The sequence below is a fragment of the Rhinolophus sinicus genome, linkage group LG01, assembly GCF_036562045.2.
Source record: "Rhinolophus sinicus isolate RSC01 linkage group LG01, ASM3656204v1, whole genome shotgun sequence".
In the NCBI taxonomy this organism is placed as follows: Eukaryota; Metazoa; Chordata; class Mammalia; order Chiroptera; family Rhinolophidae; genus Rhinolophus; species Rhinolophus sinicus.
The window spans coordinates 98881548-98893203 of NC_133751.1; the positions used below are offsets into that span (position 1 = coordinate 98881548).

Consider the following 11656-nt stretch of genomic DNA (forward strand, 5'->3'; position numbering starts at 1 on the left):
TGAGGATGATATGCAATGTATTGGCTCCAGCTTTTTGGAGGTGATGAAAAAGTCCAAAATGTGGACCTATTGCAAATTACACTTATTATGTCTTCTCTTACAGAAAGCTTTATGTTATGAGTTATGCCAAGCAAGGCAAACACATAAATGACTGCCTTCCTTCAAAAGAGGGACGCTCCTAATATGGGTCTAATTAATTATGATAATTACAACTGTGGCAGGGAATACACATTAGCACAGTCATATATGAAACGTGCAGACAGGAAAATAAAGAGCGGTACAAAAATAGAAGAATGCTTACATGGTATATCAGCTTTAGTATCAATAATGGCCTCTGTGATACGTCTAGGGCACATTATTCTGCAACTGATGGTGAAAAACTATCTGTAACTTGTCTCACTTCAATCCTTACGGAGGAGCTGCTGTTCAGAGTCCAAGACAGAGATCCAGGGGTGTCCGGGCATCAAAGCCACGGAGCCTGAAGAAGGATAAGGACCCTATGGCAGGAAAAATCAGCAATGAAAATATTCTCATAGTTTCTCAGCACAGACTCTAGAAAGGAGGCCACAGAAGGAAAGAAGAAGTAATATTAGCCAGCCCGTGATGGCAACGGCAAGGAATTTTGTTTCGCTAGGCAGGCAGCGGCTGAAGGGGCAGAAGTGTAGAGAGAGGACCGCACTGTAGGTCACTCACATACAACAAAGGATGCAATAGGAGGACTGTTTAACTCACTGTGCAAAGGGCCCAGCCAGGACCTTACACAAGGAGATGCTCAACCTTGTTCTATTACAACAATTGCAAAGAGACTCCTTCCCTGCTCAGGATGTGCACGTGTGTCCTCCCTTCTGTTTCATTTAGAGTCACAGCCCAAGTCCTGGCTATGAGCTCCAAAGCACCACTTGATGTGCCCACCCCTGAAACCCCCACACACGACTCACCTCTGACTCCTCTCTGCCTGGCTCTCTTCCTCTCTGCGCTCTCACCCCCTGGTTCCTTTGCACATGCTGTCCTCTCAGCCTGAAATGCTCTACTCAGATATCTACTCTCTCACGCTCTGACTTCCTTCCAGGGGCACTAAAATGTCATCTTCTCTCTGGGGCCTCCCCAAGTCATCCCCCCTCCCTGCTTTATTTTATTCTCCGTAGTGCATCTCACACTCCACTAAACTATAGAATGCACTTACTTGTTAATGCTCCTCTCTCCACTGCCTCCACCACTGAGAGCTCCATGAAGAGAGAGATTTCTGTCTGTTTGGCTCAGTGCTGTACCACCCCGTGTCCACCACAGTGCAGTGAGCACCCCATAAATATTTGTTAAGTAAGCAAACAGTAGGAGCAGCTCTGCATATTTCCTGGTAACAAATGACATTCTCCTTTTCTGAAAAATCAATTCAAATTAGAAAAGAGCATGTTTTTAGACCATTTCTTCTTCGCACAAATAACCCTTGTCACTAACGTGACACTTGTAAAGCTCAAGTTAGATGCGGGCTCTTCCACTGTCCCTTTCAGAAGAGGAAGAGAAAAAGCTGAACCCAACTGGTGTTAATCCTTCATCCACACCTGCTCTTTGGAAACACATGACCAAATAGCTCTCCATTCCGACCTTGAAATCTATGCATAGTTATTAGTTTGCTTTACTGTCCCTCTGTCTCTTTTCTAGATGGTAGACATTGATCTCTAAAGCCGTGGGAAGCCAGAACCTCTTCCATTTGGGAAAGAAATCTGCAGGTTATCTCACCTCCAATAAATGACTTTGTAGTGAGATTGCATCATTTCACAGAAAATTAGCACTGACACCTGCAAAGTTGTGGCTTTCCCAGCCCCACTTATCATCTCTCAAGACTCTTTAAAGAAGAAAATTATCGATTTATCATTTTGTAGAGGAAATGGAATGCCTCTAACATTTGTCACCTATAAGAGAGTTTAAAGATAATGTGGTGTTAGCTTTCTGGAAATGTAAATGTTGGTCCTTACTTTAAATGAAACTGAAATTCTAATTTATTATTTCCCAAATACAATCTCAGTGATAATGGGAGATTGTTTCAGCGTCTTTTTTCCCCCCCTCACCTTTGAGGACACATTTCTACCAAAACCGTGATACCCTGGACTCCCACAGATCCTTGCAAGAGTTTCCCGCCCAGGAAAGCACAGTCACGCTCAGGGGCCAACCAGCGGTGTAGAAGCAGTTTTCATGTTGGCTGTGACCTTTGTTCCCTATGTTGTAAGGCCCGGAGGAGAGAGGTACCCAGTTCTGCAGCCCCAGACAGCTGCCTGCGAGAGTCAAGAGTGTGCCGTGTCTAGCACATTACAAATGTTTGATAATTGACATAATTCATGGTGTGACAGCCTGTTAACTCAGCAATCCTATTCACTCAGAAATTAACTCAGTAATCAAAGTCCTTAAAAGAAAAAAAAAAAAAATACTACCGTACCAGCCAGATGGTGGGGAAATCAAAACATGAAGGAAAAATTGCTGGTCTTTGAGTAAAACACTGGGCAGAAAAACCTGAGTGCTAGGTTTGGTGATATTCCAAATTGTAGCTTGAGCAAGGCTTGGCAGGCTTTCCTAGGTCTCGTGTACTCTAACCTTTCTTGTGAGCAGGAGCAGTGTTGGTCCGATGGACAGACATGGGGGGAATCTGTCTAAATGGCCCCAGCTGAGTTTGGGCTCTTGGTATGCAAGGAAAACTGGGTAAAGGAGGAGGGAAGAATGCAGGGCCGATCCTAACACTTGTAAGGCCTTGGGCAAGAGTATTAATGAAAGGGCACATACTCTGTGTCTAAACAGTTAAAAGTTAAACTCTAATAAACTAGTCGCAGAGCCATGTTCTGCCCTCCTACCTTGGCAAACATCTCTCCCTAAGGACCTGGAAGGCCAGAAGCAAATTAAGAATTCTTGAGCTCAGGGAATTCTACACTTGAATGTGGTGATGGGAGGAGAGCTGCCCCGTCTGTCCTCTTTCCTTCCTGTTCCTGGTTCCACTATGTAAAAGACTCCCCCGCATACGTGTGTGGACACTCCACTGTGCATCTGAGCTCTGACCACATCCCCAAACAGCTGTGCCTTGGCCACCTTCAGGCCTCTGGGCTGTGTACCAGCTACAAAGTCTGCCCTTGGGAGGACTGGCCCAGGGAAGGTACCTGGGTGACCCTGGAAAGCACTCAGACTGTTTGGGTCCCAGGAATACATCTAGAATGTGAGTCAGGGACTCCAGAAGGGCCTGCCCCATGGACTTCAAGGATTCCTCATGCCGTGGGGAGAGGACTCTCCCGAAGAGAGAGAGAGCAGGACCCTCTGAGTGTGGGACCAACAGCAGAAGCCCCCTTGCTGGAGTCTAAGGGCCACACTAGAAATGGGCTAAGCCCTGTTCTCACCGTCACTCACCTCCCTTACACACCTCTCCCCATGTCCCCAGCAGCCAGGCCACCAAAACAAACTCTTTGTGTGTCTCTTTTGGCCCATTAGTCATAAACTATTATCCTGGTCTCACGTCTCTTTCAGAGCCATCTACAGAGAAAAGCAAAAGTATCCTAAATTCACACTGAATTGTTTCCCTTCATATCTCTTAGCTGTGTTGGCAGAGATTCAGGCTGGGTTTCTATGTTCTGACTCGGAAATGACAAAATTGACCTCATGGCCAAGCCCAGAATCCAGAGCAGAATCTTGGACCATCCTCTCGATGACTAGACCAGGCACTCTGATTCGAGAGCTTGTGCGCTTAAAGTATTAGCTGTGGCAAAAGGCTGTGAGTTTAAGACACCCCAGGAAACTTCTACTTTAGGAATTTGAAATGCAGTCTCACTACAACACTGCCTCCTTAACAAAGTAGTACCTTTAAAATATTTAACAACCTGAAAAGGAAACCAAGCTTGAATTTTCCTTTCAAGCACTAAGCAAGTACAGTGTTTCTCTTCTGTCTGAAATTCACCACCTCCTCAGACAAAGAAAGCTCTTACGGTAAAAGCAATGGTATTTTCGCCACAATTTTCAAATAAAAGATACAGAGCAAACAGTATTGCAGCCTTTTTTGTTGGATCTAACAATAAAGGAATAATACAGTTTTGCCAGGGGAGAGCTCTGGTTTTAAGCTCAGAATACAAAAATAGGCTGACAGATTTTACAAAGGCATATTCTCAACTGCCGCTCTGAGGCTTGTGGGAAGTAGTTTCATCATTTGATTATTTGGGGGTGTATTATGATGATCAAGCTGATGGGGCCAGTCCTAGGTGAAATTCTAATAGAGAAATGTGATTTCCCCTTTCCTGCTCACTCCCATCCCCCACCCCACATGATCTACCTTCACCCCAGCACAAACCTTGCCTCTGGGAAAGGAATGGGGGCCTTTGTTTGCATTGCTTCTCCCCCACCCCACATGCTCTCCTCACACAGCGCAGCCTCCTTTTGCTTGCCCCAGCTACTCCCAAGACACCTTCCATGGTGCTGTCCACCCCCTCAGTAATAGCCACTTGTACCTCCCTTACACTCACTGTGACCAGTTTATCATTGTTTGAGCTGTGTTCCCTGCCCTACACTCTGTGTTAGAGCAGAAACCACATGCATTTTCTTTAATGTTTAAATCTCCATCACTATCCCTGTGCTCGGCATGTAATCAATCTAATTAAATAAATGAATGAGTGAATTAATGAATGGAAACTTAAGCCGCTGTGTGCTGCTCCCAGGGTATTTGAATGAACTATAATTGAAGAACAAAAAGCACTTACCCCTGCCTAAGGAGTCACCTGCCTAATGGGAGAGTATTTGGAGGAGCAAGGCACTAATACATTCTTTTGGGTGGTCTACCTGATCTAGTCAGGTTTTCTTGGTGTGCTGCGGGGTAACGGATTACGTAAGGACTTTCAAGAAGAAAGGAATATGTAAACACCATAGGAACACTTACCAATTAGTAAGCATTTACAGGTGTCAATTCTAATACCAAGTGCTAATCATGCATCATCTCTATTGTCCACATTTCATAGATGAAGAAATTGAGATTTGGTGATTAAAACAGCCTAATTTCACATAGCAAGTGGTGAGATCAAGTTATGAACCCGAATTGGTTGGACCTAAGTCAGAAAACCATCTCAGTAGGTCTTGTATGAACTGGCACCGTGTGCAGAAGCCTGCGATGCAGCACCGGCTGTGGAAGCGCTGGGAATCCCAGCCACCCCCTGTGCCCCTGGCCCTGCCCCCTTGCCACCCCTTCTGCTCCTGTGCCATCCACCCACCTGGGGGTCCCCCATTCTCCACCCTCAGTATTTCTAGGCACCAATCATATGGATGCCTTGTCCTGCAGAGGTTCCACCCAGATCACAGCTGTACCGGTTAAAATTAGATCAGGATACTAATAAGTGATAAACGGGGCAAAAATAATAATAGTGGATTAAATAATGTAGATGTTTCCATTTTTCTCACATCAAAACCTAGAGGCAGAAGTCCAGGGTTGATCTGGTGTCTGGGACCCAGAGTCCCCCTTTTTGTTTATCCACAGTACATGGCTTCCATTTCTGAGGCCACCTGGTCCGAAATGTCCCCTGGAGCTCCATCCTTTGCGTCCATATTTCAGCTGCTGGAAGAATGGGGAAAGAGAGGGCAGGTCCCTGATACATGCATACATGAAGGAGACTTTCCTACCCTGTATCCCAGCCACTCTCGGCCAAACAATGCAGCTTTTATTCAAGGTAGCCGTACGTTCAGGTGAAAATTCCGAGTTACAAACAGGAGAGCAGATACTCTCTGCCTCAATACCTTATCTACGACCCCCTTTGCTCAGACTTGTCTGGGCAGCTGTGGCCAGGTGGGAGCTGGAGTGGAGGAGGAATCATGTAACTCTCTAAAAGATGCCCTAGAGCCTTCCACACGGGGTTGTATCATGGCATTTATCCTGCATGGCCTATGAAGTATTTTGAGAAATTTGTTCAGAGAAATTTGTTCTCTTGAAGCTGCATCATAGTAGTGGCTGCTTTGTAGCCTGATCCCACCGTTGTGCTTTTAAGGTGCCGAGCAATTCAGCCTTCTCATCATGCAAAGAGGAACATCTTCCAGTCTTTGAAAGAGCAGCTTGATCCTACCCCCCACAATCTTCTCACTCAGAGCCATAACCTAGGCATTACCACCTATCGAGTAGAGAATCAGGCTCATGATTACTAATTTGAAATGGTATATTTTTGCGGGAGAATGCAAATGAGGATGATGGTCAAAGGCTTTCTTTAGTTTGCACATTAACTCTCCTCCCTGTTCCTTACATTCAGGAAATATTTGTCCCAACATGTTGTTTGTTCCTTTTGTTGCAGGCTCCTGCGGTTGTCTCGTCATGATTTTGTTTGCCTCTGAAGTGAAAATCCACCACCTCTCAGAAAAAATTGCAAATTATAACGAAGGGACTTATGCCTACAAAACGCAAAGTGAAAAATACACCACCTCGTTCTGGGTTGTTTTCATTTGCTTTTTTGTTCATTTTTTGAATGGGCTCCTCATACGACTTGCTGGATTTCAGTTCCCTTTTGCAAAATCTAAAGACACAGAGACAACAAACGTGGCTGCAGATCTAATGTACTGAAAGGCAAGCATCTTGGTAATTTTCCAAGGGAGAAAATGGCCTTGCTGTGGTCACTTGGACATAGTTAATTTTGTCCATCCTTTTAGATGGTCCAGTAAAAGCACCTAAATCCTCAAAGATAATGTTTACAAACTATGTACTAAGGGTACAGGTTGGAAAATGAGGGGGGCAGAAGGAAGGCTTTGGAAGGTTTTGTTACTAGCATGGACAAATTGTTATTCCATATACATATCAACGTGCAAAATGCCTGCTCCATCAGGGAGGAATCGAAAGGCGGAGGGAATATATTTTAATACAAACGAATACTATTTCTGCTATATCCACACATTCGTTGCCACAGATACCAGAAAACAGAGCTGGAATCATTTCCTAAAATGATAATGCATTAAATGAGCATCGATAAAATATATCAGTGCATTTTGTTGAAAGTTCGTTCAAAGCAGTCTTACTATCTCTGCCTGTTGATCAAAATTTGCAAACCTCTAACCGTAAAAAAGAAGAAGACAAAGATAAGGGTATTTTCACTTCTGTGCTGAAGATCCCACTATATTAATACCGTACTTTCAATGGAGGTAACAGCTGGGACCACTGAGGAATCATGAAAAATTATTTTCCCAGTAAATTTGATGCAAAGTGACTTGTTGGGGCTGTTTCTAACTTTAGTGTCTTGAGTACTAATTCCCAATTAGGAAAATTATGTTACATTCTGGGGTTATGGTGGTAGCACTACGTCATCCCAAGTTTTGATCTGGCTGTCACAAAGCAAGTCATTTTTTCCCCCCTGAATTACCCATGAAATTGATCTGCAGCTGACCAAAGACCACAGCTGAGCCTGGAACTGACCCTTCCTCTCTCCTCAACCTGCTGTTCTTAAGAAAATGAACAGGGAAGAAGCAGAGAATGACAGAGAACCCACCACCAGGCCACTTGCCACAGCTGCTCGGTACTTAGCCCAGACACAGTTTTGAAAGGGCTCATTTTTCAAAAAAAATGTACTTTTCCCTTTTTGGAAAAACTTACAAGAAACGAATGACTGTTCATATAACTGAGAAATAATTTGCTCTGGTGGTGATTTGCAGCCCACAGGCTGACATGAGAACAGACACCCTTAGCTTCCAGATGTTAGTTCCTCCACCTTCATTCAGGAAATACACCTGGAGAGCTTCTAGTAGACCACAAGTCAGTCTAGCGATAAAAGGGATGTTTGGTTTGGTAATGAGGTAATGAGTTAGAGCCCAGTTATGGAAGTCCTCAGCTGAAATGGTTAAATACACAAGCATCCATAGCTAGGAGTGGGCAGGAAAGCCCAAGGACCGCCACTACTTGGGTAATTGGCCCAAGGGCTCAGAAGGCCAGGTCTCTCTCTCTCTCTCTCTCTCTCTCTCTCTCTCTCTCTCTCTCTCCTCTCTCTCTTTCTCTCTCTCCCCCCTCCTCAGAGGTTTGAAAAACTTCTAACACCAAGCTTTCTTCTTTAGAAAACAAGTCTCTCATTGTTCTCTGTTCTATAAAAAGAGAAAACTTCCAGCAGCAGCTGAAAATCTAATGAGAACCTAACAGGCAAACTAACAGTTCTATTCCCTCCACGGAAAGTAGAGGCTGGGCTGCCGATCCCTGAAAATTGTGACGCACACAAAAATAAAACGAGATACAATCTGCGCCCTCAGACGAGTGTGCTTAAGCTTTTCCCTCTTTCTTGCAGATGAAATGTGTGGTCCCCAGTGCCCTAAGAGTAACCCTCTGAGGAGAGAGCTGGCCAGGACGTCTTTTCGCAGATCTCTCTGTGGGGATCAAAGGCCAAGGAATAACATTCATCACGCTGTGTCCGACCTCCCTCCCAGGTGGCAGCCAGCATTCTCACATTCTCATGGGGACACAGGGCCCCCTGCTGGTTCTGGAGTGGCAAACACAAGGCCACAGTTGGGCACTCTGTTGGTTCCAAGTGGTCAGTAGACACCCTGAGCACCAAGAATTCTCAATGTTTATTACGCCATGGGAAAGACTGTCAAGAAGCTATGCAAGCTGTCTGAAGTCCTTCAGGGTCAACCCTGCAGTGAGCTTACAAGATGCGATCACTGGAATAGGAGGAAGCTTCAGAACTAAACTGCAGACAGGGCGGCTTACAATGAGAAAGAGAAAGGTACTTTACAGTTTGCAAAGGTCTTTGGCTCTCGTGGTCCCATCCACTCCTCCACAGCTGCTGCTCTCACATCACTTTACAAGCGTTCAAGGTTGATCAGTTTAGCCGGTTTGCTCACACGTTACACAGCCCTAGGACACTTCCTCTCTTCTCCCTCTGCCCATTTGCAGGGGAGACGCAGCAGCTCCCTCTCAACTCTGGTGGAGGGAAGAGGTGCACAACACTGGCCTCATTATGGTGCATCAGCTTCAAGGTAAGCACGGCTTGCCATGAGAACGGGTATTGGTCCCCACCATTTACCTATCAAAACCTGAACAGGGATCAAGGGGGAGTCTGGAGGCGGGGAGAAGGGAGCTTTCACATCTCTCTCAATTTTCCTCAACATCTCCCCTTCCGATAAGATCCAGTAGAGGTAAAAGGTCCAGTATAGGTGAAAACAGTGCGGTTGTTATAGAAATGCTGTTTCAAGACCAGTCCCAAGCTACCCGCCCCGTTTTTCTTTTCCTTCCTTCTTTTTTTTTTCAGGTGTTCAATAAATATTTTTTATTTGATCTGAATTGGGCTTGACAGTAACATCTGGCAAGTCGGAGGACAGTGAAAAAATCTACAATAAGCTACTTCTCCATCTTGACCAGAAATCTCCTGCCCTGTTTTTCTAGTAGCTGCCTTGCTGTCCTGATGTCTTTTATTTAGATATTTGGAGCCTGTGCTGTTTGGTTGCTCGGTGTTTGATCTGACAAGACGCCCATTCTCAACTCCTTTCACTGAGACAACGGTTCATGGTTCAGGACAGATAAGCCCCCACCTCCAAGTGACAAAGGACAGAGTCATGCTGGTCAGTTTAGGCAAAAAGGTACCTGTTTCTTGAAACTAACAGGCAGAGAGAAACACTGGGTAGGTTGGGGCCCTGGATTCTGGGATGAAATTCCCCCTCGGGAAAAGCTCTCCTGCTAATCAAAATGCTGTTGTAAACTCCATAAACTTATACTTTGATTTACAGACTTTGTGACTCCCCCACCCACCCACCTACTTATGTAACCATTCACACCTGCTATGTCACAACCCAGAGCTCACTGGGCTATTTGGAAAGTCCGGATGAGCCTGAAACTGACTGCAAGACCCAAATAAGAAATCTTCAGAGAACGTCCCCTGCAGGGCCTAAAGGACAGTGTTAGACATGGTTGTAGAGACCCGGGGGCAGAGGCAGGGGTAGAGAATAGGTGTGGTGTTGTGAAAGCCACCCAATACTAAAGGCAAGTATTTTAAAGGATTGTGTTTCTTTGCTAGAATCTTGGTCTGAAAGATTTCAACCCACTGTGAAAGTGAACAGAATGAGTTGCAAGGTAGATGTGTCCCTCACTTGGCAAAAGTCCACTCTTGCCCCTGTGGACCATGAATATAATTCTGGAGGAGAGCGAGACTCGGGCACTTGTAAAAGCCCTTGTTCATTCATCTAGTCTGGTGGGTGAGGAGGTGGCCTGGCCCTCAAGTAATTCAAGCCCATGCGCTACCAGAAGCATGCAATCTCGGTGCACGCAAGCTGCTCGCTTGTCATGGCAATTTCCTCAGGTTCCAGTTTGGCATGGACTTTACATAGGCAAAATAGTGTAGCATATCTAACTCAGTGGTATGGATTTCAGGATGCCACAGCTCGCTTATTTGTACTTCAGTTGCTATCCTTCCATTTAACCAAGTATAATGAAGAGTGTGCCTTAACGTAGAGAAGGACAGGGTCTGTTTCACATCCCCGGCCAGAGACCCCAAAAGAAGCTGGTGTATACCCTGTTATTTGCTGCCATTTAGGCGTTCTCTTCTTAGGCACACAACTAAACTACACTTTCCAGCCTCCTTTGCAGGTGGGCCCATGTGAGTGAGTCTAGATTGGTGGAATGTAGGCTGAAGTGACCCACGCCACTTTCAGGCCTGGCCCTGAGGAACATCCCATGCAACACTCCAGCTCTAGGGGCGGCCGGATGGCTCAGGTGGTTAGAGCACGAGCTGTCAACAACAAGGTTGCTGGTTCAATTCCCACGTCAGATGGTGGGCAGCACTCCCTGCAACTAAAGATTGAAAATGGCAACTGGACTTGGAGCTGAGCTGCGCCCTCCACAACTAGATTGAAGGACAACAACTTGGAGCTGATGGGCCCTGGAGAAACACACTGTTCCCCAATATTCCCCAATAAAATTTATTTTAAAAAAAGAAAATCCCTCCAGCTCTGTCTTTCCCAGTACTGCAGCCTTGGAGGTCATAGGATCCAGATGACGAGACTGCAAATCAGAGGCAGGCTTCATGACCTGCACTGGAATGTGTCAAGAGCGGTCAATGAACTTTCTGTAGAGCCACTGAGTTTGGGTGGATATTTACTGCAGCTTAGCCTATCTTAGCCTAGCCCACGAGGCCCAGCCAACAAAGCCCTCTTCTCCAGGATAGCTCTCCTGTTTCATGCCAGTGAAACACTTTTCTAGGTCTCTTGAGGTGCAGCCAGAGGCTAAGTGCACCCTCCACTATCAACAGTGAGATGTTGTCTGTGCCACTGTTCTTGAAGTTGTGGTTCTCTGACCACATTACCCATCACCCACTCAAATGAACCAGAGAATGAGTTTTCTACATAAATATCTAAAGACTAAATAAACTCTTTTGCTTCTGCTGGTATCCTTCAGCGTTCTTCCCAAATGACAATAAACTCTTTCTTATTCATTCAACAAGGTTTTATCTTGCATCTACAATGGATCTAGCTGTGCATAAGGCACTAAAGATTAGGGGAAGGAAATGTAAAAAGAGTAAAAGATTTGTTTTTTCTTGATCTTTGGTTGAAGGAATATTCTTTAAGACTCTCCCTTCTTATTTTCCTTTTAAAGATTCAATTTACCTTTTTCTGGTTTTATTTTTATTTTAAAAACATTTTTATTAAAATATAGCTAGCATACAATATTATATTAATTTCATGTGTACACAGTAGT

At 45.1% G+C, this 11656-nt stretch overlaps 1 protein-coding gene across 1 annotated transcript in view; it reads left to right on the top strand.

Moving 5' to 3' along the window:
• CLRN1 (clarin 1) overlaps positions 1 to 7902 on the top strand; it is a 37959-nt gene extending 30057 nt beyond the window's left edge. The window contains exon 3 of the mRNA XM_019748853.2: positions 6291 to 7902. Coding sequence (XP_019604412.1) covers positions 6291 to 6556 — 266 coding nt within the window. The 3' untranslated portion in view covers positions 6557 to 7902. The remainder of the gene's footprint in view (positions 1 to 6290) is intronic.
• Positions 7903 to 11656: the final 3754 nt, after the last annotated feature.